Raw genomic sequence first — 27,806 nt, 5'->3', positions numbered from 1 at the left:
ATAGAATGTCTCTCTCATCTCTCTTTTCTGTAGTGGGGTTTGAACTCAGGACTTTGTGTTTGCTAGGTACCTGCCTTACTGCTGAATTATGCCCTCATCCCAGAAAGTCTTTTCTTCATTCTAACCATGTAGTATCACGTGTAGCTGTTTGTGCTGGTCCTGGGACTTGAATTCAGAGACTGGGCTATGTCCCTTAGCTTTTTCACTGGTGCTCTGCCATTTGAGCCACAGCTCTACCTGGCTTTTTGGTGGTTAATTGGAGATAAGAGTCTGATGGACTTTCCTGCTTGGGCTGGCTTTGAACTTCTTCGCTCCTCAGATCCACTGCTCCTGAGCAGCTAGGATCACAAGTGTGAGCGACCACACCGAGCTCGGACCCACATTTTGCACCTTTGCAGGCTGCAAAGGAAGAATGGTCCCAGACGCTGTGGGCCAACCTGAACGTGCAGTTCCTCCAGGATGGGATCGACGGCTTCTTGAAGACCCTCCGCAAGCTGCCGCGGCCCGTGCGCAGCCTGTCTGTGGCCTTCCACCTGGAAGCCAGGATGAAGGCGTTCAAAGAGTCCATCCCCTTACTCCTTGACCTGAAGCACGAGGCACTGAGAGACAGGTTTGGTTTGCTCAGGTTTCTTGGCTGACCATGGGCATGTGCAAGAGTGGTGGGAGCTGAGGAGCTGAGACTGAGGGAATGCTAACACCAGATATGCAGGAGGCATAAGTAGGTAGAGCATGGCCCAGGCTGGAACTGGGGAAAGGCCTGGGGCTGGAGACGCAGCTCGAGTGGCAGTGGGAGCCCCATAACTCCCAGACAAGGTGGCAGGCACAGCCTATATTTTCCAGTTCTACCATGAGTAGTTTGCCATAGAGATTGTGTCTATGGCCAGGTTGGTCCTGGGATGATGAGGGAGTCAGAGTCAGGTGGTGGGGTCTGCGGTGGGTCGGGTCGGGCGGTGGGGTCTGCGGTGAGTCGGGTCGGGCGGAGGGGTCTGCGGTGGGTCGGGTCGGGTGGTGGGTCGGGTCGGGCGGTGGGTTCTGTGGTGGGACGGGTTGGGCGGTGGGTCGGGTCGGGCAGTGGGTCGGGTTGGGCGGTGGGGTCTGCAGTGGGTTGGGTGATGGGGTGCCTGTGGCCCAGCATTCTCCACCCTGTGCGCCCCTCAGACACTGGAAGGAGCTCATGGAGAAGACGGGCGTCTTCTTTGAGATGACAGAGACGTTCACTCTGGAGAACATGTTTGCCATGGAGCTGCACAAGCACTCTGATGTCCTCAATGGGATTGTCACGGCTGCCGTGAAGGAGGTCGCCATCGAGAAGGTAGGCCCCACGCCACTCCATGGGGAGAGGCTGGGTTCTGGGTTCTCCCCTCCCCCTGGGCACTTCCCCCCTCTCCAGGCTGAGATGGAGCCCAGGACCCAACCACCGAGCTACACCCCTGGCCCTTGGTGTCTTGAGACAGTTTGCTCTGTAGCCTAGTCTGGTCAAGAGCTCACCATCCTTCTGCCTCTTTCTCTAAAGTGTCAGGATTACAGGTGTGTACTACTATGCCAGGCAAGGCCTGTCCTTTCATGGAAAGAGAAAGCCCATTCACTTGCTCTGGTATCTGTTGTGTTTGGGTAATGAAAAACATTTTTTTTTTTTGGTCGTTCATGGGGCTGTCCCTCAGCTCTTCAGCTTCAAGTCGAGCGCTCTACCACTTGAGCCACAGCGCCACTTCCATTTTTCTAGTGGTTTATTGGAGATAAGAGTCTCACGGACTTTCCTGCCCGGGCTGGCTTTGAACAGTGATCCTCAGATCTCAGCCTCCTGAGTGGCTAGGATTACTAGCTACTAGGTGTGAGCCACCGGTGCCTGGCTATGAAAAACAATTTGTTTTAGAAATTGAACTTCTGTTTCAGTTAACTTTTGTATCGTTCCTAGTTATAGTTTCACTTTCTGCTTATTATAGAAGTAATGGGTAAAAGAAAATTAAAAAGGAGGAACCACTGATGATCTTGCCCCTTAGTTGCTAACATCTTACTGACTATCTTTCCTTACTTAAAAATTCAAGGAGAGTGATCGGAGTTGCGTATGTGGAAAATATAAAATGAAACTTTCTCACATCACAAATATATGCTCACTCAAAAATAAAATAAGGTGCTGGGAAGGCGGCTCAGTGGGAGAGCGCTTGCCTCACATGCATGAGGCCCTGGGTTCGATTCCTCAGCACCACATAAGCAGAAAAAGCCGGAAGTGGCGCTGTGGCTCAAGTGGTAGAGCACTCGCCTTGAGCTGAAGAGCTGAGGGACAGTGCCCAGATCCAGAGTTCAGGTCCCCTGACCGACAAAAAAATAAAATAAGTCGAGCTTTGTGGCTCATGCCTGTAATCCTAGCTACTGAACAGGCTGAGATCTGAGGATTGTAGTTCAAATTCCAGGCAGGAAAGCCTGTGAGACTCTTATCTCCAATTAATCACTAAAAATAGCTAGGAGTAGAGCTGTGGCTAAAGTAGTAGAGCCCCAGCCTTGAGCACAACAGCTTAGGGACAGTGCCTAGGACCTGAGTTCAAGCCCCAGGAATGGCACACACACACACAAAATTTTAATGCATGAATATACATGCATACATCTGTGCACACCTGCAATCATGATTTCACACATGTAATACTCTCATGAGTGCATTATAAACACACGGGCTTACACAGAATGTGCACAGACACACGTGTGCACATACACGTATGCACATCGATGATGGTTGTTTGATAGTGGCATGAACGCAGGATAGATGCCAGCACCTGGCCTGTACCCCACTTGGCCTGGCTGGCTAACAGATGACTTTTATCCCCTCAGAGCTGGGACTCTGGGGGGAGCTGGGTGCTGGCTTGGACTCTTTCTCCAGTGTTGGGCACAAATGCAGGTTTTCTCGTTCCTGAGCAGGCGGTGAAGGAGATCCTAGACACGTGGGAGAACATGAAGTTCACCGTGGTCAAATATTACAAGGGGGTGCAGGAGCGTGGCTACATCTTGGGTTCAGTGGATGAAATCATCCAGAGCCTTGACGACAACACTGTCAACCTGCAGAGCATCTCAGGGAGCAGATTTGTGGGGCCCTTCCTGCAGACTGTTCACAAGTGGGAGAAGACACTGTCGCTCATAGGGGAGGTCATCGAGGTGAGAGGGCGGTGCTGCGGACGCGTGCTCAGAGCGGCGTCCTTCCTTTCTGTCCATTTGGCTTGATTTCTTTTGGGGGAGTAGTGCATGGTTGAGGAGTTGATTTGAGTGTTTTAGTTGATGTGTTTGATGTGTTTTCATTTCTAAGATACCTGGTTTTGTGTGTGTGTGTGTGTGTGTGAACATGTCCTGTTCTTCTCTACTGCCGTCCTGCTCTTGTGTGGGCGTGGGTTAATGTCGCTGTCTCCTGGGCAGCTGTAGACACAGTGATTTCAAAGCTCTCTTTGGGGATCATTCCTTCTTTTCAGAGTCTGCCCGCTGGCCCTTGCAGGTGGGTTTCTCTCTGTGTGGTTGATTTTCTTCTAGTGCCTCTCACGTGGAGATATCCCCCCTCCTCCCGTGCGTGCTTCACGGTGCCGTCTACTGCTGCCATCTCTCTGCCTGGCCTGGCCTATGCAAGGCCGCCAATCTCCATCAGGGGCTCTGGTGGCTCCTCCTGGGTGGCTTTGTGAGTCCAGGTCTCAAGGACAGCCCAGGCGCATTTTGCTTAGTTTTGGGCCTGTCTCCACAGTACAGGTTTTCCAGCCATCCCCAGCTAGCAGGGAGTCAAAGTCTTCTGGGCCTGGTTGTGGATGCTGACTTGCTTCCCTGTGCTTTCTCAAGAATTCCTATAGCGCAGTCCCCGTTCTCCTGCAGGGAATATGACGTCAGACTGTCCCAACCACAGTGGGTGCTGACCCGGAGCCCTGTGGCATTCTTGTAGGATCCACTTCCCTTTACAATGTACCCTACTGAAAGTCACATGTCTGTGCTCTTCCCCCATAGTGCTGGGTTTGGGGTCACAGCTAGGTGCCAGTAAAGGAGGCCCAGAGAAACAGCCTGTCGTGGGAAGGTGGCCAGGCCTCACCCCCTTCACTGTCTACCTAAGTAGACTCCAACCTGCTATGGGGTGGGGGTGGGGCCCACACCTGCCCCCTTCACCCCTGTGACACGACCTGGACCATTTCAGCTCTGGATGCTGGTTCAGAGGAAGTGGATGTACCTCGAGAGCATCTTCATTGGTGGAGACATAAGATCACAACTTCCTGAAGAAGCAAAAAAGTTTGACAACATCGACAGAGTGTTTAAAAGGGCAAGTGGCCATCGTGGCGATGTGGGAGAGTGGGCAGGGGCAGAGCGTGCATGGCGGGCTGTCTGCACTTCCAGTCATTACCTGTCACTTTAATGTGTCTTGTACAACTTTGGTCATTAGCTGGGGCAGATGACAGGTGCTTTTTTTTTTTTTTCGTTATAAAAGTATTTGAGGGCTGGAAGTGGCGCTCTGGCTTAAGTGGTAGAGCACTAGCCTTGAGCTGAAGAGCTGAGGGACAGAGCCTAGGCCCAGAGTTCAGGTACCACAACCGGACCCCCGCCCTAAAAAAAAGTAGTATTTGAGTTGGGAGTGGTGGCTCACGTCTGTAATCCTAGCTACTCAGGAGGCTGAGATCTGGATTGTGGTTTGAAGCCATCCTGGGCAGGAAAGTCTGTGAGACTCTTATCTCCAATGAACCACCAGAAAACCAGAAGTGGTGCTATAGCTCAAGTGGTAGAGCGCTTGCCTTAAGCCAAAAAGTTTAGGGACAGTGCCCAGTTCCTCAGTTCAAGCCTCAGGACTGGCACACACAGAAAAGAAAAGAAATGAAAAGAAAAGAGCAGCAGGACGATTCTCTGTAGATACAGGCACCCATAATGGGGCTTCTGCCTCCATTCCTTCCACAGCATTGCTGGAGTACCCACTGCATACAGCACTGTTAGAGTGTGTGTGTTGGGGGGGGGGGGCGGGACATGTGAACAACATAGTCTGAAGTCCTCTCCTGGACAGACGGAAAATGGAATCAGAGATCAGGGGACCATGCGTGGAGCCCGCAGCTGAGCACGCGTGGCGTAAGGACGATGGTCTGGCACATGCTGGCTCTTGGCGCTCTCCTGGGTGTGGTGCTGCGTGGCTGTTGCTCTGTTTCTCACCCTGGTCAGTGCTGTCTGTCAGGATGGGGCCTCTGCCAGCCTTGGCTGACTACTCTCTCCTGCCCTGTGCAGATCATGAGCGAGACCCTGAAGGACCCCGTGATCAAGCGGTGCTGCGAGGCCCCGAACCGTCTCAGCGACCTGGAGAACATCAGTGATGGCCTGGAGAAGTGCCAGAAGAGCCTCAACGACTACCTGGACTCCAAGCGGAATGCCTTCCCCAGGTTCTTCTTCATCTCTGATGACGAGCTGCTGAGCATCCTGGGCAACAGCGACCCGCTGTGTGTGCAGGAGCACATGATCAAGGTCAGGGCCGGGGTTGGGCCACAGGTCATGGTCAGAGTACAATGTCAAGGGCAGGGAACAGATCATGGTTACAGTACTTGATGAAGGCCATGGCCCAGGCCAAGGTCTGAGCACAAGGCCAAGGGCAGGGCTAGGGCTCCCTCAGGGAACTCTCTGGGTTGGCTTCCTCACTGTGATTTGCACCTAGTCTCTGCAGGGAGTTTCTATCCGGAAGTGTGTGATGGTGGGTGATGGAATGGTAGCCATGTTTCAGGGGAACTCTAGGATCATGTAATGTCACCTCGTGTGACATTACACCAGGACTCACCTGTTTGTGGTCCCTTTACAGAGGCCAAAAACTTGTGTTCCTTTTTTGAGAAACTAAAAACAAATACATAAATGCACAGAGATGAATACTATAAACAAGTAGGCCACTGAGAGTAAAGCCACAGTTTTAGCACATGGCTTCTTGAGCCAGACTGCCTGGGTTCAAGTCCACAGACATTTGCTGTGTGATGTTGGGCAAATTATGGCACCTCTCTGGGCATCCTTCTCACATGTGTCAGTGGACGTCACCCTGACTATTACCCACTAACTGTGAGGCGGGGCGGGGAGCACCTTGCCTTGATTGCCCGTTCACCCAGGTGTCTAGTCCTCCAGCCGGGGTGTTTAAACCTCAGTCTGCCTCCCCCGGGTTGAGCCATGCATCTGGCCCCCTGAGAGTCTGCCTTTCTGGCTCCACCGCAGCTCTGTCCAGCACAGGGCACGCGGGGTCAGCCGCCCATGGCGTTGCGCTGGCTTGCAGATGTACGACAACATTGCCCTGCTGAAATTCAACGACGGGGAGAGTGGGGAGAAGCTGGTGCTGGGCATGATCTCCGCCGAAGGGGAAGTCATGGACTTCCGGAAGATCATCCGGGCCGAGGGCCGCGTGGAGGACTGGATGACGGCCGTGCTCGTGGAGATGAGGAGGACCAACCGCCTCATCACCAAGGAGGCCATCTTCCGCTACTGTGAGGACCGCAGCCGGTGAGAGCGCCCCCCCAGCCATGGGGGGTCCCCCCTCCCCCTCCCAGCCTTCCTCCTCCTAGCCTTCCTCCTCCTAGCCTTGTACTTGTTAGGGAAGTACTCTGCCATTTGAACTACACGCTCCATGCCTTGTCTGTCTGCTTGCTTCTGAGGGAGTCTTGCTAACTTTGCCAGAGCCGACCTTGAACTCACAATCTCCTGCATATTGGGATCACACGCATGCTTCACCACGCCCTGCCCTCAAACCCAAATGCTTCACCATGCCCTGCCCTCAACCCCAAATGAGCCGTCACCTTCTTCTTTGTCACTGTCACCTCCTCTGCCTCCTCCTCCTTGCTCTTCCTCATCCTCCTCCTCCTCGACTTGAACTCAGGGCCTCTTGCTCTTGCTCAGCTCTTTCACTTGTGGCTGGCACTCTGCTACTTGAGACACAGATCTAGTTCCAGCTTTTTTGCTGGTTCATTGGAAATAGAATCTCCAGATATCTGGTGACCTCAAGGCAGGCCTGTGAGAATGAGAAAAGCAATGTGCAGGGACTTGAATGTGAGGACACCATTTCTGGGGAGACAGGCCCTCCCTGCACTCCCAGACTTGGGTCAATTAGGAAGGGGAAGGAGAAGGTGGCTTGGGTGTGGATGAGCCGCTTTCCTGCTGGATTCTCTCCTTTCAGCCACAAATGCAAGGATGATCTGGAAGTGGCTGGTCGTCTTTCTGCCCCGTCAGGAATAGGAACAGCACGGGTTTTTGTTTTGTTTTGTTTTTTGTATTTTGCTTTGTAGCTAGTGTCTCACTGCCATTTCTTTCTTTTTTCTTTTCTTTTTTTGTGGGTCATGGGGCTTGAACGCTGGGCTTAGGCGCTGTCCCTGCACTCGTCAGCTCAAGGCGAGCGCTCTACTGCTTAAGCTACAGCGCCACTTCCAATTTTCTAGTGGTTAATTGGAGATAAGAGTCTCATGGACTTTTCTGCCCGGGCTGGCTTTGAACCTTGGTCCTCAGATGTCATCCTACCCAATAGCTAGAATTACAGGCGTGAGCCACTGGCGCCCGGCTCACTGCCATTTCTTATGTAAAGTTGCATCTCCTATTCCAGAATGAAGAAGTATGCAAAAAAGATGGTGGTCTGGGGTTTTGAACTCAAGGCTTTGAGTCTGCTAGAGTACTCTGCCACTTGAGGCACACTCCTAGCCCTTTTGTCCTTGGGCTATTTTTCCCCGATAGCATCTCTAGATGCTGCACCAGGCTAGCGTGGGCCATGAGGCTCTGTGTAGCTTGGATTCCAGGAATGTACCATCAAGCCTGGCTTCCTAGTTAAGATGGTGGGATGGGGGGTGAGGAGAGGGGTGGCGGGATGTCTTAGTGACTTTTGCCCTAGCTGACCTCAAACCTCAATCCAGCTGGCATTTTACCTCCTGAGCTGCCGGGATTACAGGCATGAGCTCCCATTCTGTGCCTCAGAGAAGTAGATTCTGTTTTCCATCCCTGTCCCAGAGTCGACTGGATGCTGCTGTACCAGGGCATGGTGGTGCTGGCCGCCAGCCAGGTGTGGTGGACGTGGGAGGTGGAGGACGTGTTCCACAAGGTGCAGAAAGGAGACAAGCAGGCCATGAAGACCTATGGCAAGAAGATGCACCAGCAGATCGACGAGCTGGTCACCAGGATCACGCTGCCCCTGAGCAGGAATGACCGGAAGAAGTACAACACTGTGCTGATCATCGATGTGCATGCCAGGGACATCGTGGACTCCTTCATAAGGGGCAGGTGAGTCCCGGTGTGTGTGGGGGGCGGGCGAAGATGCCTCGTGGTTCCTTCACAGCTCAGCCTCACTTCCTCCTCCTCTTCTTCCCTGTCCTCCTCGCTGCATCCGCCCAGCATCCTCGAGGCGCAGGAGTTCGAGTGGGAGAGCCAGCTGCGCTTCTACTGGGACCGGGAGCCAGACGAGCTGAACATCCGCCAGTGCACCGGCACCTTCGGCTACGGCTATGAGTACATGGGCCTCAACGGACGCCTGGTCATCACGCCGCTCACCGACCGCATCTACCTGACGCTCACGCAGGTGGCCGGGTGGACCGTCACCATCGGGCGGCTGGGATGGGCTGCATGACTGGCGGGGGGGTGGGGGGGACAGGCTGGAGGCAGTGACCCCCAAGGCCAGCATGCCCTGACTGCACACCCTGTGGCTTTGACTCCAGGAGTTGCTCAGGGCTCAGCTCCAGGGTGACGTGTCCCCTGGGATGGCGGCAGCGGTGGGAACAGGCTGGGCGAGGCTGGCTTTGGCCTTCTGTCCCTTCAGTCCTTGGGGACTGGAGAACATCACCCTCGCTGGGAGTTCCTCCCACTCTACCCAGTTTCTACTGCAAATGCCCACCTCCCACCAAACCCCCTCACAGGAGCCATGAATAATGTTTTACCATGTTACTGGGATTTGAACTCAGGGCCTCATGCTCTCAGGCAAAGGCTCTTCCACTCGAACCATGCCCCAGTCCTTTTGCTCTTAGTTTTGTTTGGTTTTTGTTTTCAGATAGGTTCTCACACTTTTGCCTAGGCTGACCTCAGACCTCAAACCTCTCTCCACCTTTTGAGTAGCTGGGATTATAGGCATGTACTACCATGCCTGGCCCCCAGATGTACAACTGTTAATCAGTCAAGTTGACATGTGATGCTGAGTATGTGTATGTGTGTGAGCAAGCTTGTGCGTATGAACGAGTGTGAGTGTGTGCGTGTGTGCGTGTGTGCGTGTGAATTCTGCATGTGTTGTCACAGCCCAAAGGCAACATTTTGAAGGGACACTGCCTCCTCATGTGGTCAGGAGACATGTGTCTTGCCCCTGGTTCCTAGGCCCTGTCCATGTACCTGGGAGGGGCCCCTGCTGGCCCTGCAGGGACTGGAAAGACAGAGACCACCAAAGACCTGGCGAAAGCCCTGGGCTTGCTGTGTGTTGTCACCAACTGTGGTGAAGGCATGGATTACAAGGTAAGGCCACCTGGAGTGGGGCCAGCCTCATTCTGCAAGATGGCAGCGGAGGTGGGCCTCGGCGTCAAAGAGCTGGGGTGTACCTACCTGGGGAGTGGGCCGGGCAAGATGACCGACAGCAGAAGTGTGGCAGGCTGGAGATCAGGCTCTAGCCTGTAGAGGGCGTCACTGCTCAGTCGCAGTTCATGGCTTCTGAAGGCAGACCCACGTGCTAGACCTTCAGTATTTCAAGAGAAGCCAGAGGAAGTGGTACTGTGGCTTGCCAGAAATCAGGTTTACAAGTATACTTGTGTGCATGTACGTGTGTGTGTGCGCATGCTAGGGCTTGTACTTGCTCTTTTTTTTTTTTTTTTTTTTTTTGCTCATGACTGGCACTCAACCACTTGAGCCACAGCTCCACTTCTGGCTTTTTGCTAGTTAATTAGAGATTAGAGTTTCATGGACTTTCTTGCCTAGGCTGGCTTTGAACTTGGATCCTCAGATCTCAGCCTTCTGAGTAGCTGGGATTACAGGCATGAGCCACTGGTACCTGGCTTACAAATCCTGATTTGTAAGATTCAGTGTGGGTACTGCTTATGAGAGGCCTGGGAAAGCTTGCTAGAAAGATCTGTGAGTGAGTGCCAGCCAGCTGCCAACTGCCACCTGCTGGTGGTGTTAAGTTAGAAGATGCCTTCCTGTTGCCCTAGGCGGTGGGGAAGATCTTCTCTGGCCTGGCCCAGTGTGGGGCATGGGGCTGCTTCGACGAGTTCAACCGGATCGACGCCTCGGTGCTGTCCGTCATCTCCTCCCAGATCCAGACCATCCGGAACGCGCTCATCCACCAGCTTACCACCTTCCAGGTGATGCGGGGCGGGATGCCGGGCGGCCGGGCAGGACGTGGGGTGGGACGTGGGATCCACTTCGTGCCATGTGGCCGACCCCGCCCCTCCCTGCTGTCACATGCCATGTGACTCCCCCTGCCTGTGACCCCTTCCTGTGGCCCCAGTTTGAAGGGCAGGAGATCTCCCTGGACTCGCGCATGGGCATCTTCATCACCATGAACCCCGGCTACGCGGGCCGCACAGAGCTGCCCGAGTCGGTGAAGGCGCTCTTCCGGCCCGTGGTGGTCATCGTGCCTGACCTGCAGCAGATCTGTGAGATCATGCTCTTCTCCGAGGGCTTCCTGTGGGCCAAGGTGGGGCCCGGCCCAGGGCCACGGGTGGGGGTAGGGTCCCAGGAGGGGTCCCAGACCTCGTGTGCCCAGGCCTGTGTGTGGGCGCCATGTCAACCCTGCCTCCTGTCTGCCCTCTCCTCCTTACTGTCTGAAGGACAGCATTTGCTCTGAATCCCTTGATCCCCTGGGGTGGGAGCTGGGTGGCCACGAGGCAGCACGCAGACCAGGCGTGGCGTGGCGTGGTGTGGCCAACTCGGGGCTGCTCTACGGGTGTTACTGCGGTAATGCCTCTGTTCCACGCGTGGATGGCGCTGCAGTCAGGACATAGCCCGTCCCATTCACGCTGCCCCAGCCCTAGCACTCGGGCCTTAGAGCCAGAATTTGTGAACCCAGGGAATTTTCCTCCTCCCCTCCCCGCCCCAACGCGTGGTTCTTCTGCGCTGTGTGAAGACGCTGGCCAAGAAGATGACGGTGCTGTACAAGCTGGCCCGGGAGCAGCTGTCCAAACAGCACCATTACGACTTCGGGCTCCGCGCCCTCAAGTCCGTGCTGGTGATGGCCGGCGAGCTGAAGAGGGGCTCCGCCGACCTGCAAGAGGTAGGGCTGCCCAGCACACCAGGGCCGGCAGGGGGCGAGGGATGGCAGTGCTCCGTGCTTAGTACACAGTGCTAGTGCTTAGTGATGCTCATCCTGGAACTTGAAGTCCAGGCTGTTCTCACTTGCTGGGCCTTGCCCTCCCTCCTAACCCCCCTCCTGCCCATCCATGGTTGCTAGGGAGATGCACAACCTCCAGTCCTCATCCTTGTGTCCTATACAGATGTAGCAAGCTGGGTGCTGTCCTAGCTACTCAGGAGGCTAAGGTCTGAGGATCAAGGTTCAAAGCCAGCCCGGGCAGGAAAATCCATGAGACACTTATCTCTAACTAACCACCAGAAAACCAGAAATGGCACTGTGGCTCAAGTGGTAGAGCGCTAGCCTTGAGCTGAAGAGCTGAGGGACAGCGCCCAGGCCCAGAGTTCAGGCCCCACAACCTACAAAAAGAAAAAAAAAAAGATGTAGCCTAGTGTAAAGTTCTTGGTGCTGTGCTCCGGAGGCTCCAGGTGAGCCCTGGGCACCATGAAACCCTCCTGGCCTCTGCGTGCTCCTCCAGGACGTGGTGCTCATGCGAGCCCTGCGGGACATGAACCTGCCCAAGTTTGTATTTGAGGACGTGCCTCTGTTCCTCGGCTTGATCTCCGACCTGTTTCCGGGCCTGGACTGTCCTCGTGTGCGCTACCCTGATTTCAACGACGCTGTGGAGCAGGTGCTGGAGGACAGCGGCTACATACTCCTGCCAGTCCAGGTCGTGTGTGGAGTGACGCCGGGCTTCCTGCGGCTTCCAGCTGCTCGCTCATAGTTGTTGTAGCTTGGAATATAAGTTGTAACACCATAGTCATCTGCTCTCATTTAAAATTGTGCTAAGATACACATAATACAAAAGTTTAGTCAGGTATGGTAGTGCATGCCTGTAATCCCCGCACTCGGAAGGCAGAGGGAGGAAGATCTGAGTCCTTGAAAAACAATTTTACTACGTTAACCATTAAAAAAAAATGAGATAGTCTTGGTATTCTGTAAGATTGCAACTACATGCGTGCTGAAAGATGAGTTGAAGGCGGCTGGTTTCTGTCCCACAGGTGGATAAAGTGGTCCAGATGTTCGAGACCATGCTTACCCGCCACACTACGATGGTGGTGGGGCCCACGGGAGGTGGCAAGTCCGTGGTCATTAACGCCCTGTGTCAGGCCCAGACTAAGTGAGTGTGTGATGAGGCACTGCCGTGGGGGGCGGGGGGCATACAGTCTTCTTGTTTATTTGTTAACATGAACCCTGAGTTTAGTTTCCTTGGATGAATCACAGTCTTTAGGAAGGAAATACCTAAACCAGTGTGTTTATAAAGTCTGCACCCAGAGCAGATGCCCCCCGTGTAAGCGCTCTTCCACCGGGAGGCAGCGTTACATACGCGCAGACCTACTGTGCATGGAAGTCAGCCTCCTGACATTGCGAGGCAAAGCTGTGCTTCCACTGTGTCCCGGCTCCCTGGCTCCTTTACCCTAATGAAAACCCCCAGCAACGCGTGGGAGCCTGCGGAGCATGGGTCATGTCGCGAGCTGCGGACTGGACTCTGGCTCCAGCCAGAGCCTCGGCTGACAGCGCCCTTGTGGTTTAGGCTTGGGCTGATGACGAAGCTGTACATCCTGAACCCCAAGGCTGTAAGCGTCATCGAGCTCTATGGCATCCTGGACCCCACCACCCGAGACTGGACAGACGGGGTGTTGTCAAACATCTTCCGAGAGATCAACAAGCCGACAGATAAGAAGGAGCGCAAGTGAGAGCCTTTGTCAATGGCAGAGGGGGTGGGATGGGGTGTGGAGGGGGAGGGGAAGGGCACAGGTGTCGGTGGTGGTGAGCCTGGGGACCTGTGTGATGTGGGCTGGACCCGGGCACCCCCTTGTACAAAGCATGGGACCATCTTGGAGCTTTTGCCCTGTGATCCTGATGGGCCTCACGCCATGTGGTAGGTGTTGGGGCTCACCTGGCTTTACCCAGCCAAGAGAAGGTAAGAAGGCTGTGCCAACCCTGGGGACTCAGACCTGGGATGTATGAGCCCTTGAATCAGCCGCTGTGCCAGGCTGCCAGATCCCCACAGTGAGGCAAAGCATCATGGGAGAATGCCAGAGGCCCCAAGCCCCAGCCTCTGCTCGGCTCTTTGATAGAAGTTGAGCTTTGTCAGGAGTGATTTCATGATTAATCACGAGTACAGCTGACCAGCGCCCCAGCGAGGTGCCATTAGCAGCTCACCAGAGGCACTTTTGCCTCTTTTTTTTTTTTGGTGGTGGTTTATTGGAGATAAGAGTGTCATGGGCTTTTCCACCTGGGTTGGCTTTGAACCTTCTGAATAGCTAAGATTACAGGTGTGAATGACCAGCACCGGGCTCAGCCTCTACTTTAAGAATGGAGTGTGGGGAGGTGGGTCTCAGCAGATGGTCGGGCCTGTCACTTTGAAGTTCCCTGACTCCTTACCATTGTTAATGAACTTGGATGGTTTTTAGTGCGCTGTGGCTACACCAGATGCAGGACAGTATTGTGTCCGACCCTGGCTAGAAACTCGGGGATGGTATTGGACAGGGATGGGCAGGCTCCGGTATGTTCTGTAACTGGAAGTGCCCCAGCATCAGTGGTCCCCGGCCTGGTATCTGCAGGTACATCTTGTTTGATGGGGACGTGGACGCTCTGTGGGTAGAGAACATGAACTCTGTGATGGACGACAACAAGCTGCTGACCCTGGCCAACGGGGAGCGCATCCGGCTCCAGGCGCACTGCGCGCTGCTCTTTGAGGCGAGTGACACAAGTTACTTCCCATCAGTTCTTTAACTTAAAAATGAAATTATCAGTGTGGTAGGAAAGAGTAGTTCAGTAAACTAGTAAAGATGTTGATTAAAACAGTATCAGGAACAGGTGATTATGAAAAATGCAGAAGGCTTGATCACAAGTACAACTCTGTTACTTTGTATCCCCTTTTTACCCTCCTTTGACTTTTTTAAAACTGGAGTTGTTCCTTCTGCTAATTATCTTAACATGTAACATGCTTAATACACTATTTCTAAAGTAGGCTATGTATTATATATATAACATATATATTATATTTATTAGGCTTATATATTCTTTATTGGCTGAGTACTATGAAAGTGAGGATTTATTAATTAGCCATTAGCCATTGCTTATTGATAAATATGTACTCAAATCCTATATTGCTAAGCTGATTAAGAGTGGACTGTATTTACATTTTGTGAATATGGAGCCACAGCGCCACTTCTGGGTATTTTTTTTTTTTTTGCTTATGGGTGCTGAGGAATTGAACCCAGGGCCTCAAGCATGCAAGTCAAGCGCTTTACCACTGAGCCACCTTCCTGGCCCTCTGCACTTAAGTTTTATGCTACCTCATCTCAACTAGGTTAAAAATAATAACAAAAATTATGTAAAGGAAAACACACAAATGCATTGTTTCTAAGTGGGATAATTTGGATAATTTATTTTTTCTTTATACTTCCCTTTTTGTCAGATATACTACAATATAGTTATGTTCATATTGATTATATAACAGTGGAAAAGTTGAAGATGTGACTGTATCAGAGATGCATAATCTCATTATAAAGGTATTCAGTTAAAAGACTCATGAAAGTGGAATTTGTGCAGCAGTGAAAATCTCACGTGAGACACAGCCTTGAGCCATGGCCTCATGGTTGACAGATGAATGGTTGACATGAATGGCTTTCAATGTCTTTCTGCAGGTCGGAGACCTGCAGTATGCCTCCCCAGCAACCGTGTCTCGGTGCGGAATGGTTTATGTGGATCCTAAAAACTTGAAATATCAACCTTACTGGCAGAAATGGGTCCAACAAATACAAAACAAGGTACAACTTATTCATCAGCTAAATGGAAATGTTATTAGTAACGTTGGCGGCTAGACCAGAGGGATGTTTGTAGTGGAAGGCCGTGACCCTGACCTTGCTAATATCCTTGAGCCTGGATCAGGGGACAATATGGTAGCTGCACTTACTGGATATCAGATAGGTCCTACTGGTGGTTAGAGAATGGCTCTGATGGCTTTACCATGGCCAGTGGCAGTGCTGTGCAGGAGAGGATCTGTCTGTGGATGAGGGCCGGCCGGGGAGGCGAGGCTGAGGTGGCCGAGGTGGCCATGGTGGTGCTCCACAACTCCTAGACCAGACAGACTCTGTTACTGCCAGGAGCCGCCTGGCTCTGGTGCTTTGGCTCAGTTGTGTGCATAATCCTATGGCTTCAGCTGAGCACTGGACCATTCAGAATGTATCAAAAGCCAGAAGTGGAGCTGTGGCTCATGTGATAGAGCACCAGCCTTGAGTGAAAAAGCTAAGCCAGAGTGTGAGGCCCCAAGGTCAAGCCCTACTCTCCCCCCTCCCCCCATCCCCATGTCATCTAAGCACTCTATAAATGGGAACCCAAGAAGCTAAACTAATAATGAAGAGTCAACAACCCCTGGAAAATGTCTGGGGCTCTCTGTCCCCTAGGCAGAGCAAAGAGATTTGAACAACCTGTTTGAGAAGTATGTGCCCTACCTCATGGACGCCATCCTGGAGGGCTTCGTGGATGGGAGGCAGGGCGAGAAGCTAAAGACCATTGTCCCACAGACGGACCTGAACATGGTAGGAAGCCAGAGCTGCCAACGACAGCCCCACGGCTCCTCAGACATGCCACTGGGGCCAACCGCCACTTGGCAGAGGGCGGCAAAGGGGGGAGCCTTGCCTGGGGGACCCTTGGAAGTCAAGGTGCTAGGCTCTGTCTGCTTAGACTAATATGGCAGACCCCATGTGCTGGGCATCCAGGGCTGGGTCAGAGCTGACCCTTGGAGGCCCAGAGATGGCTCACCCTGCTCCACTGGATATTTTCCTGCGGCCCAGGTCACCCAGTTAACAAAGATGCTGGACTCACTGCTCGAGGGGGAAATCGAGGACCCAGACCTGACCGAGTGCTTCTTTCTGGAGGCTCTGTGCTGCTCGCTGGGCGCCTCGCTGCTGGAGGACGGGCGGCTAAAATTTGATGAATGTATCAAACGCCTCGCATCCCTGCCCACCGCTGAAGCCGACGGGGTTTGGGCCAAGCCTGGGGAGCTGCCAGGTAAGAACTGAGTGCCAGTACTGTTACCTGTTACCTGCATTCCTGCCCACTGGGCGTTCGTGTGTGTGTGTGTGTGTGTGTGTGTGTGTGTGTTGGTCCTGGAGCTTGAACTAAGGACCTAGATGCTGGATTTGAACTATGATCCTCAGATCTCAGCTTCCTGAATAGCTAGGGTTACGAGCAGAGGTTTCGAACTCTTCTCCATATTTCTGCCAGCATGAGCTTTCTGCCCATGTACTTCTGTTAAGAAAACACTGGTCAGAATGTCTCCAGTTTGAGCGTGTCGTTGCACATGCCTAGTCCCTGGGTGTCTGAGCACCTGGGGCAGCCCACGCCCTCACCCCCTGGCTGGGCAAAGGCCTCTGCCCCTCCCACATTCCACTGCCTCTTCATTTCCTCCATTTGAGCTTCCTGTCTGTCTGTAGCTGCATGCAATCATTTGTTCATCATTTATTCATTCCTGGGGCTCCTGTTCCCCAGTCTGTGTGCTGTGGGCAATCCCATTTGGGTTTGTGAACCGTCAGGATGCCATGGTAGGGGTGCCTGGCTCTGTACATGGAATGTGTCCACATAGCTTTGGTGGTAGGGTCCCATAACGCCATCTGTGCATGAGTTCACCTGGGAATAGGTTTGCAGAGCACCCTGGGATGGCAGAGAGGGCTGCCAGTGACCCCTGGTGCTCTTTTCACCTCTTCCATACCCATCGTGGTGCTTTTGTGTGGGGACCTTGTGCCTTGCTTCTCTATGGCAGAACTTGAAGCTCTGCACTGAGAATCCTCAGCCTCTGCTCGTGTCCCACCCTCCACCTCCCACCCTCCACAGGTGTAGGGGCAGGCTGGGCTCTGTATTGCACTCTTATATTCCCCAGGAAAAGACTTAGTGAGTATCCATCAGCAAGCAGCCAATGTTGGTCCCAAATGACAGAGTAGCATTCATTCTGAGTACTCACTAAGCACCTGTCCAAGAAGGTGTAGTGATAGGAACTCAGTAAGGGTACTCAGTGTCTGTCTGAGGATCAAGTATCTTAGTTGATGTGGGCATTGCTGGCACTGGTCCCATGTCCACGCCAGTCACACTGGCGGGGCCACTGTCACCACAGGCCACCTTCCGACTTTGTACGACTTCCACTTTGATTCCAAGAAGAACTGCTGGATCCCATGGAATAAGCTCGTCCCTGAGTATATTCACGACCACCAGAGGAAATTTGTGGACATCCTGGGTGAGTGGGGGCCACACATGGGCTGATTGTGTGTGGACGGGAGCAGGCCTGTGGCTGGACCAGAGGAGTGGGGGCAGAGGAGCCACAGGCCCCAGGGAGGTGACTTCAGGGTCCTCATCCTGGGGCCCTTGGCAGCTCTCCACCAGCCCCTCTCCCTGGGGTGGGGTTCCTCGTTCACCACACATCTCTCAAGACCCTGTGGAGATCAAAGCCCGCTGTGTAAGAATGGGTGGGCTAGGCAAGACATCTTCCAAGGAAGAAAATTAAATCCTGCTGGATAACCAGCTGGAGACAGCTTGGGACTTCCAAACCTGGGCTGTAGCTGTGCGCAGACATAATGCCTCAAATCATGCTCTTCAGATGGGGAACCTGACCTCAGGGAAGCTAGCAGACAATGGCTGGGGCAGTGGTTTTCTCCATTGTCTGTCTGAAGTTGTTGCTCCATGTCAGCTTGGTGCTTTTTCTGCCATCTGTGGGGTTTTGTGATAATGTTGCCAAATGCTTACCAGTCTTGGGGTCCTGGTGATGTTCGTCCTTCATCTTCCAGTTCACACAGTGGACACAACCCGCACCACTTGGATGCTGGAGCAAATGGTTAAAATTAAGCAGCCCATTCTTTTTGTTGGTGAATCTGGCACTTCTAAGACAGCCACCACCCAGAACTTCCTCAATGGTCTGAACGAAGACACTAATGTAAGTTTTTGTATCAGTCATCCATGGCTGTGTAACAAGTCAGCCCAGCACAGAGCATGTTGGTGCCATGTAGCCTCTAGAGCAGCTAGGATTACAGGTGTGGCCATGGTGCCAGCATCGACTTCCATGCTGTGGTGTGGCAGCACCATAGCAGGCTGCCAGACAAAGTCCATTCTCATGTGTGTGTTTTTAAAGTCACTTCCTTTGTAGCTTATGGATAATGAATGGTTAAAGCATTCACGGGAGTCCAGCTGCCGCACAAAGAGTTCCAAATCCTGTGAACCTGAATTGGGGGATTTGGTTTGGAACCCAGGAATGGGTGAACCACAGGAGGGTTCACAGGGCCCAGCCAGCAGGTTCCTCCAGAATGGGCAGACACACTGAGTGATCAAAGTGAGCGTCAGACAGTTACTGTGGTGTTCCCTTTCTCCTCCTTCCCTTTCAGATCGTGCTGATTGTCAACTTCTCCTCACGCACCACGTCCCTAGACATCCAGAGAAACCTAGAAGCAAATGTGGAAAAGCGAACCAAAGACACTTATGGCCCGCCCATGGGCAAGCGCCTCCTGGTGTTCATGGATGATATGAATATGCCAAAGGTGCCCTGAGGAGATGGCGTGCAGGGTCAGGGGGTGGGGCAGGAGGGGGAGGGGTGTGTGCCCACCCACGCACCCATCATCTGTTGGCCATCTGACCATTCATCTGCCATCCATCCACCCATCCATCATCCATCATCTACCATCCACCACCCATCCATCATCCACCCATCCACCACCCATTCATCCACCCATCCATCCTTCCATCAACCCACCCCTCTGTCCATCCATCGTCTACCATCCACCACCCATCCATCATCCACCCATCCACCACCCATCCATCCTTCCATCCATCATCCACCCATCCACCACCCATCCATCCTTCCATCAACCCACCCATCTGTCCATCCATCGTCTACCATCCATCCACCCATCCATCATCCATCATCTACCATCCACCCACCCATCCATCCTTCCATCAACCCACCCCATCCACCCATCCATCGCCCATCCATCCTTCCATCAACCCACCCCTCTGTCCATCCACCCATCCATCATCCATCATCTACCATCCACCCACCCATCCACCACCCACCCATCCATCGCCCATCAACCCACCCCTCTGTCCATCCATCCATCCATCTGCCATCCATCCATTACCCATCCGTCCATCATCCATCCAGTTGCTCCCATTGCTGAGCCCCTGCCTCAGGTTGGGTGCTGTGTGTAGAATGGCCGTCACTGCCCTCATGGTGCTTACAGCCTAGTAAGGGAGACAGACGTAAAATGTCACAAAGGGATCTGTCACTGCACATATTGAGAAGCTTCGAGCTGGGAAGAGTACCCAGAGAGAGAGAGTGCAGGAGTGACGACTTAGTTCTGCTGGCAGCCCCACCTCCCCGTGCCCCTCCCACAGGTGGACGAGTACGGCACGCAGCAGCCCATCGCGCTGCTGAAGTTGCTGCTGGAGAAAGGCTTCCTGTACGACCGTGGGAAGGAGCTGAACTGCAAGAGCATCCGAGACCTGGGCTTTGTGGCCGCCATGGGCAAGGCTGGGGGCGGCCGCAACGAGGTGGACCCGAGGTTCATCTCGCTGTTCAACGTCTTCAACGTGCCCTTCCCTTCCGAGGAGTCTCTGCACTTAATCTACTCCTCCATCCTGACTGGCCACACCTCGGTGAGGGACGCCACCCACACCCACTGCCCTCGCCTCGCCCCAAGCCCAGTGCCCAGTGTCCGCTGCGGGGTCTGTGGCCATGACACGCTTTAGTCCTCTCTGACTCAAAGGAAAAGCTTTTTATGCCACGGCGGTCATAAAGTCATACAGTCTAACATCCATATTTTTCATGGATCAGGGGATCCCCAAAAGAAAAGAGCCAGGGGCTCCTGGAAGCTGTGATGTGGCTGAGCTTTTTCCATCTTGAGTGGTAACTGTGTCCCCTGGGGCCTGGGCTGCTGCCTGCCCTGTCCTGCCCTTGTCTCTCTTGGGACAAGGAAGTGTAGGCGGGGCTTGGGGAGATCGAGAGCACAACACTGAAGTGGATGGCACATGCCCGTGGAGCACTGTGTGTGCAGCATGTGTGTGAGAGAGGGAGTGTGTGTGTGTGTATACATGCACATGCAGATACACATATTCTAGTACTGGAACTTAAACTCAGGATCTCTCATCATTGTTCTTTGTTTTGTTTTGTCGGACATGGGGCTTGAACTCTGGGCCTGGGCGCTGTCCCTCAGCTCTTGAGCTCAAGGCTAGCGCTCTACCATTTGAGCCACAGCACCACTTCCAGTTCTCTGGCAGTTTATTGGAGATAAGAGTCTCACAGATTTTCCTGTTCAGGCTGGCTTTGAACCGTGATCCTCAGATCTCAGCCTCCTGAGTAGCTAGGATGACAGGCGGGAGCCACCAGCGCCCGGCTATAGGACTTCTCCTTCTTGCTTAGCTTTTTCACTCAAGGCTGGCACTCTACCACTTGAGCCATAGCTTTACTTCTGGCTTTTTGGTTGGTTTATTGGAGATAAAGAGTCTTGCAGACTTTATTGTCCAGGTTTGAATTGTGAACTTCAGATCTCAGCCTTCCCAGAGGCTTAGGACTACAGGCATGAGCCACAGCACCTGGCTAGGTGCATTGTTATGATGGCTCATGTGCTCTTCCCAGGGAGCCTGCTCTTCCTCACCCCGGCCTTGCTAGTCCCTTTCTTAGTTGGAGTCTGTGCTCTCAAAGTCTATACACTGAAAGGCTTCTGGGCAGGAGGAGGAATGATAGAAAGTTTAGAATCTGAAACATTTAGTTCCTTCACAGCATGTTTCTTCTGTCTTTGTGGACTTAGCCATCCTTGCATTTCCAATAGAGGGAATTCTACACGTGGCCTCTGAATCTGCCTTCTTTTGCTCAGCATCATGTTCTAGGTTCCTCTAGGCTGTTCAAGTGTTGTTCCTGCTTGGGGCTCAGTACCTCTGGTGCGGGGGGTGGGGCGGGGGGGAGGGCGCGGACATGACATGGCTTTGACTCCATTCATCCACTGATGGGTAGTGGGTGTGTCTTGCTTCATTTTTTAGAACTTTCACGAGAGCATCGCAGCTGTGAGCCGCAAGCTGACCTCCTGCACGCTGGCTCTTTACAAAGTCATTGTTCAGGATCTGCCTCCCACTCCCTCCAAGTTCCATTACATCTTCAACCTTCGAGATCTCTCCCGGGTTTTCAATGGTCTTGTCCTCACTCACCCGGAGCGGTAAGTCGGTCGTCTTGTGAAGAGGATGGGTTTATTTATTTAGGCAGTACTGGGATTTGAACTCAGGGCCTCATGCTTGCTAGGCAGACACTCTTCCTTCCACTTGAGCCACAGCTTCAGACCTTGCTGGTTGTCAGGTAGGGTTTCAGGCTTTTTTTCTTGCCTTGACTGGTCTGGACTGCAATCCTCCTATTTATATTTTCTACATGCCCAGGTGTGTGTGTGTGTGTGTGTGTGTATGTGTGTGTGTGTGTGTGTGTGTGTGTGAGACATAGGATCTCACTTTTTTCCTGGACTGACCTTAAACTACAAGGACTCTCACCCCTGCCGCTGCCAATCAGCTACACAGTTGTGAGAAGCCGTGCAGGGAACAGAAAGGATTTAAGTCAGGGAGAAATGGGTTCTGATTGAAACTGGACTGGGATCTGCCTTAGTCTATGTGGATTTGAAAACCTAGTTCAACCGGGCTGCTTCAGAGCTGGTCAAGGGCCTCTGGGAAATGAGTCCAGCCCTTTACATACTGTCCTGGGCGGCTTCAGGATGGCAGAGTTGGTGGGACCACCGCTCCAGGCATTTTGGTGCATAATAGTCTTGGCCAGGGAAGGTTCTGGAACTAGGAGTAGATGGTGTTGGCTTTTACTGATACTGATTTTAAATTCATATATTCCAGCAAGGGCATCCACTGCTAAGCCTCTACTATGTATGTTATTTAGAGAGAGATTCTTTTCCTTCCTCAGAACCGTGTAAGTCAGGCAGACATTTATGGTATTTGCATTTAATTTGATTGACTTCCGGAGAGCATTAGGTGAGATTTCCGTGGCCTGAGACTAGAGGCAGGAAGGTTCTAGAAATATGTGGCTCTCCTGCTGTCACCTGTGGCAGCCTCTCTAGGCTGCAGCGTGGTGGCTGGCTCAGCTCTCTGTCCATCCGTCCATCTGCCCGCCCACAGATTCCTGATTGTGGCCCAGATGGTGAGGGTTTGGAGGAATGAGTGTCTGCGAGTCTTCCATGACCGGCTCATCAACGAAACAGACAAGGAGCTGGTCAGTGCACAGGAAATGGAGCCGGGGCTCAGTGTGGGCCACCAGATTCCTCCCAGAACAGACAGAGCAGAACAAACAAGTATTAAAAAACAAAAACAACCTACCACCACCACCACTGCCAACAACAACAGTCACAACCACAAACCTGGGGTTTCTGTACAGGACCCCAAATTGTGACAGAATAGACACCAGCTGGGAAGGTCATTAGGGGGCTATGGGGAACCCTGCCATCTTTGAAGCAAAACTCATGGGTGCATTGTTTGGTAGTGACGCCTCCCCCAGTCCGCACCGGCGCTGCCCTCAAGGCTGGGTCCCGGCATGGCTCCTCTGCTTTTCAGGTGCAGCAACACATAAGAACGCTGGTGGTGCACCACTTCCCTGACGACCTGGAGTCAGTGATGAGGGACCCCATTCTGTTCGGAGACTTCCGCATGGCTCTGCATGAGGAGGAGGCACGCGTCTATGAGGACATCCAGGACTACGAGGCGGCCAAGGCTCTGTTCCAGGTGGGCCCGGGCCCTGCCCCCGGAAGAACCTGTCCACCACAGGCCAGACGTGTGGGCCCGTGTCAGATCTGGTGGCTCATACCTCTGTGGTCTGTTCTGGTTTACTGCTGGCCAGACAGAATCCAGCAGACGGGCCACGTGTCTTGGCTCATTCCTATAATCCGAGCTATTCAGGTGTTGAATGGAGATTGGGAGGATTTCAGTTTGAAACCAGCCTGGGAAAGAAATTAATGAGATCGGGCTGGGAAGGTGCCTTGCATGCCTGAGGCCCTGGGTTCGATGCCTCAGCACCACATAAGTAAAAAGAAAAAAAAAGCCGGAAGTGGCACTGTGGCTCAAGTGGTAGAGCGCTAGCCTTGAGCTAAAGAGCTGAGGGACAGCGCTCAGGCCCAGAGTTCAGGCCCATGACCAGACCAAAAAAAAAAAAAAAGAAATTAATGAGATCCCCACCCATGCCTGTCATTTAAAAATAAAATAGGAGGCTGGTCCAGGCAGCAGACAGACAGATAGACAGACAGACAGACCGACAGACCCTATTTGAAAAATAATGAAAGCAAAGAAGGCTGAGGGAGTAGCTCAAGTAGTGGAGTGCCTACCTGGCAAGTTCACAAGGCCCTGAGTTCAAACTCTAGTACCGCCAAAATAAATAAAATAGCCTAGCAGAATGAAATCTTGATAAAGCTCAACTTAATCCCGCAAGTACACATGGCTTCATTATTTCAATAGTTGTAGATGTTTGGAGAAGAAAAAAAAGTCTACATTCTTAATCTCTCCAAAATAAGGAGTCATCATAATTGTAGATGTTTGGAGCAGGGAAGTCTGTGAGACTCTTATCTCCAATTAACCACCACAAAAGCTGAAAGTGGCACCGTAGCTCAAGTGGTAGAGCGCCAGCCTTGATGGAAGAGTTCAGGGACAGTGCCCAGGCCCTGAGTTCAAGCCCTGGGACTGGCATGCCTGAGTATATATTCACACAGCGACACACACATGCACACACATTCACATATATAAACAACACGTGTACACACAGTGATGTGTACAGTATGTCTCCCCAGGAGATCCTGGAAGAGTACAATGAGAGCAACACCAAGATGAACCTGGTGCTGTTTGACGATGCGCTGGAGCACCTGACCAGAGTGCACCGCATCATCCGCATGGACCGTGGTCACGCCCTGCTGGTGGGTGTCGGAGGCTCAGGGAAGCAGTCACTGGCCAGGTTGGCGGCCTACACAGCTGGCTATGAGGTGAGTCCCTGCGCCCAACTCGCAGAGGCTTCCCAGGCCACAGTACTTCGTGCATGTGATGCTGAAAGATGAAGAAGATGTCAAGTTCAAAGGTCAAATGCAAGCCGGCAGGTGGGTGGGGAGGCTGTGGCCCAGGTGACTTTGGTGGTCTGGGTGGGTTTGGTGTCAGTGGCCTCGGTGACTTTGGTGACCGTAGCATAGTGACTGTGGCCTGGGTGGCTTTGGTGGCTGTGGCTTGGTGACTGTGGCCTGGGTGGCTTTGGTGGCTCTGGCCTCAGTGGCTGTGGCTTGGGTGACTTCAGGGGTCATGGCCTCTGTGCCTGTGGCAACCTTGGTGATCTAGTGTCCACCCTCAGGTGTTTGAGATCATGCTGAGCCGTGGCTACTGTGAGACCAGCTTCCGGGAGGACCTGAAGAACCTTTACCTGAAGCTGGGGATCGAGAACAAAACCATGATCTTCCTGTTCACCGATGCGCAGGTGGCCGAGGAGGGCTTCCTGGAGCTCATCAACAACATGCTCACCTCAGGTATGGCGGGGGGGGGCATCTACCTTGTTTTGGAATGGGGGAAACTGAGGCAGACATGCTGCAGAGGATTGAAGGGCCCCACCTCTGAGCAGGGTCTACCCAGACTCGATCTTCATCTCTACTATACCTGATTCTCTACAAGATGTTACATTTCTGCCTGAAATTGGTCTCCATCTTTGATACACCTAGTTACATTTCACTCATAAGTTAGATGACAGGCGTAAGCCACCATGCCTGGATTAATAGTTGGGGGGAGGAGGGGGGAAGCTTGCTTGCTTTTTGCCACAATTATTCTCAAAATATAAACCTGATCTCTGCCTCCTGAGCAGCTTTATTATGGGCACACAGCACTGCACCTAGCCTCTTTGTGGTGTGTTTAAAGAAGATAAGGCCATATAGTCATTGCAGGGATGTCTAGCTTTGCTTTTGTTTGTGTGTTTGCATGTGGCTTCTCTTTGACTGTGGAGATTAGGTTGGGGGGGCAGGAGAGGAGGGGTCATTGGAAGGCCCGGGGCCAGCCCTGCCCTCCTGGCTCTTCTGTTTGGGAGTGGGGATGAGTGGCGCCACGTGATGTGGTATGGAGAGGCAGTTCCCGTGTCTGTGTGCAGGCATGGTCCCTGCGCTGTTCCTCGAGGAGGAGAAGGAGGGCATCCTCAGCCAATTGTGCCAGGAGGCCCTGAAGATGGGCATGGGGCCTGCCAAGGAGTCTGTGTGGCAGTACTTCGTGAAGAAGAGTGCCAACAACCTGCACATCGTCCTGGGCATGTCGCCTGTCGGGGACACCCTGAGGACCTGGTGCAGAAACTTCCCGGGTACCAGGGCTTTGCCTCGGGTGGCAGGGCATGGGCACTGGGCACCGCTGCCCAAGCTTCCTCCAAGAGGACACAAGGTGCTACCGAGTGTCCCACGATGTGAAGCTGGGCCTAAAAGAGGGGTGTGGATGTGAAGAAGGGCCGGGAGAGGGGTGCGGGTGGCAAGCTCTCTACAGGCTGGTGTGCATTAGCTAGGAACCTGCGAACGCTGTTTTCAAGAGGGGCCGGGAGGGGATATGACAGTAAGGAGAGGCTCTGATCAGAGCATATTGCACACTCACACACACACACACACACACACCTACCTCCTTCTTTCCCCTCCCTCCCCCCCCCCCCCCCCCCCCCCCCCCCCCCGTGGCACTTGGATTTGAACTCAGACCTCTTTTTTTCTTCAAGGTCTGGTGAATAACACTGGCATCGACTGGTTCATGCCCTGGCCTTCACAGGCACTGCACGCAGTCGCCAAGTCATTTTTAGGTAAGTCACTTCGTCCTGACAGAACTGTGGTAATGCCTTTCTGATTTTGAATTTTGATCCCATAGATTCTCTATGGCAATGAATGACCTATAACAAAATAGTTAATGAATTGTTTGTATCTTTTGTGGTTTAAATCCAAAAGGGATTTCAGGAACTCATAAGGCCACTAGGATAAAAACTGACTGAGTGGTTCTGTGTCACAGGGCTAAAAAGCTAAGCAAGAATGTGAGGCCCAGAGTTCGAGCCCTGGTACCAACACACACACGCGCGCGCGCGCGCACACACACACACACACACGCACGCACACGCGCGCGCACGCGCACACACACACACACACACACCCTCTGGGGTGCTCGGATTACAGGCTGTCCCATCACACTCAGTCTTGTGTGTGTGTGTACTGGGGCTTGAACTCAAGGCTTCTCACTCTTGCTTGGCTTTTTCTGCTCAAGTAGCTAGGATTACAGGTATGGGCCACTAGCACCTGACTTCTTCTTGAATTGAATTAAAAAGATCAGCCTGGTGCCAGTGGCTCACAGTCCTAGCTATTCAGGAGACAGAAGCAGAGATTAGGACTGTGGTTCAAGGCTAGCCTGAGCAAAAAGGTGGTAAGATCAGGCTGGAAGAGCGACTCAGTGGTAGGCCCTCCTGCCTAGCAAGCACCAAACATTCTATCGAAACAAAGTTTATTTTAATATAACCTTTTTGAATTTTAACCATTTTGGGAGTGTGCATAGTATGAGGCTTTTGAATTCAGGGCCTTGACTTTGCTAGGTGAGCTGTTTACCACTTGGGCCACGTAGCCTATGCTTTTGCCTTCAGTTTTGGTTTGGATGCTTTCTCCTGGTTGACCTGGGACCAGGATTCTGCACCACCACCCCTGGCTTTCTACATGTCTCTTTTTGGGGAACTGTCCTTCTCCCTTTAAAAGGTACCTCCGTCCCATCTTCTTCAGGTGACAACGATCTGATCCCAGGAGACAGCATTGAGGACTTGGTGGAGCATGTGGTTCTGGTTCACGAATCTGTGGGTGAATATAGCAAGCAGTTCCTCCAGAAACTGAGGCGCAGTAACTATGTGACCCCTAAGAATTACCTGGATTTTATTAACACATACTCAAAATTGCTGGATGAAAAAACTCAGTATAACATAGGTAAGACGTGGGGATGAGACGGTTAGCCTGTCACTGTGGCTTAGGAGTGAGGATTCGTGTATGTGTGTGTGTGTGTGTGTGTGTGTGTGCGTGTGTGTGTGAGCACGCGCATGCACGCACGCTGGTGCCAGGACTTGAACTCTGGGCCTCAGATTCTTGCTTAGCTTTTTAGCTCCAGACTAGCCCTCTACTACTTGAGACAAACCTTCACTTTTGGCTTTTGGGTGGTTAATTGGAGATGGGAGCCTCTTAGGTTTGTCTGAGGATCAAATCACAATCCTCAGATCCCAGCCTCCTGAGCAGCTAGAATTACAGGCCTGAGCCACTGCACCTGGCTCAAGTGCTCAACTTGAAGCAGGTGGTTTTCTTCGTCTGTGGTGCTGGTGATGGAGCCCAGGGCCCAGTGTTCTTGGAAGAGCCCTGCTGTCAGGCTCCAGCCCCAGTTAAGGGTGTCAGATCACACGCATGCTCAGGATTGAGGCAGAGCAGAGCTCATTTGGGGTCTGACTTTGGGTAATTCTTGTGGGTAGATGCAAGTTCTTACTATTCCTAGTGTTGGCCATGAACTTGGCAGCCCTGGGGCTGCC

At 52.8% G+C, this 27,806-nt stretch overlaps 1 protein-coding gene across 1 annotated transcript in view; it reads left to right on the top strand.

The window, feature by feature from the left end:
* Window positions 1-27,806, top strand: part of Dnah10 (dynein, axonemal, heavy chain 10) — a 75,237-nt gene that overhangs the window by 26,507 nt on the left and 20,924 nt on the right. Inside the window, exons 22-52 of the mRNA XM_013023048.1 lie at window positions 399-610; window positions 1,159-1,312; window positions 2,911-3,144; window positions 4,154-4,276; window positions 5,221-5,454; window positions 6,239-6,462; window positions 7,951-8,220; window positions 8,332-8,515; window positions 9,298-9,432; window positions 10,119-10,271; window positions 10,418-10,606; window positions 11,036-11,182; window positions 11,736-11,927; window positions 12,259-12,377; window positions 12,792-12,950; window positions 13,825-13,960; window positions 14,914-15,036; window positions 15,673-15,807; window positions 16,063-16,279; window positions 17,379-17,498; window positions 18,046-18,191; window positions 18,637-18,789; window positions 19,643-19,903; window positions 21,284-21,456; window positions 22,406-22,499; window positions 22,838-23,005; window positions 24,061-24,249; window positions 24,606-24,777; window positions 25,386-25,589; window positions 25,986-26,066; window positions 27,022-27,219. Coding sequence (XP_012878502.1) covers window positions 399-610; window positions 1,159-1,312; window positions 2,911-3,144; window positions 4,154-4,276; window positions 5,221-5,454; window positions 6,239-6,462; window positions 7,951-8,220; window positions 8,332-8,515; window positions 9,298-9,432; window positions 10,119-10,271; window positions 10,418-10,606; window positions 11,036-11,182; window positions 11,736-11,927; window positions 12,259-12,377; window positions 12,792-12,950; window positions 13,825-13,960; window positions 14,914-15,036; window positions 15,673-15,807; window positions 16,063-16,279; window positions 17,379-17,498; window positions 18,046-18,191; window positions 18,637-18,789; window positions 19,643-19,903; window positions 21,284-21,456; window positions 22,406-22,499; window positions 22,838-23,005; window positions 24,061-24,249; window positions 24,606-24,777; window positions 25,386-25,589; window positions 25,986-26,066; window positions 27,022-27,219 — 5,299 coding nt within the window. The remainder of the gene's footprint in view (window positions 1-398; window positions 611-1,158; window positions 1,313-2,910; window positions 3,145-4,153; window positions 4,277-5,220; window positions 5,455-6,238; window positions 6,463-7,950; window positions 8,221-8,331; window positions 8,516-9,297; window positions 9,433-10,118; window positions 10,272-10,417; window positions 10,607-11,035; window positions 11,183-11,735; window positions 11,928-12,258; window positions 12,378-12,791; window positions 12,951-13,824; window positions 13,961-14,913; window positions 15,037-15,672; window positions 15,808-16,062; window positions 16,280-17,378; window positions 17,499-18,045; window positions 18,192-18,636; window positions 18,790-19,642; window positions 19,904-21,283; window positions 21,457-22,405; window positions 22,500-22,837; window positions 23,006-24,060; window positions 24,250-24,605; window positions 24,778-25,385; window positions 25,590-25,985; window positions 26,067-27,021; window positions 27,220-27,806) is intronic.

Source organism: Dipodomys ordii, unplaced genomic scaffold (assembly GCF_000151885.1).
Source record: "Dipodomys ordii isolate 6190 unplaced genomic scaffold, Dord_2.0 Scaffold66, whole genome shotgun sequence".
In the NCBI taxonomy this organism is placed as follows: Eukaryota; Metazoa; Chordata; class Mammalia; order Rodentia; family Heteromyidae; genus Dipodomys; species Dipodomys ordii.
Note: the sequence above shows the minus strand (reverse complement) of the source record. Positions and strands in the feature narration are given on the sequence as shown.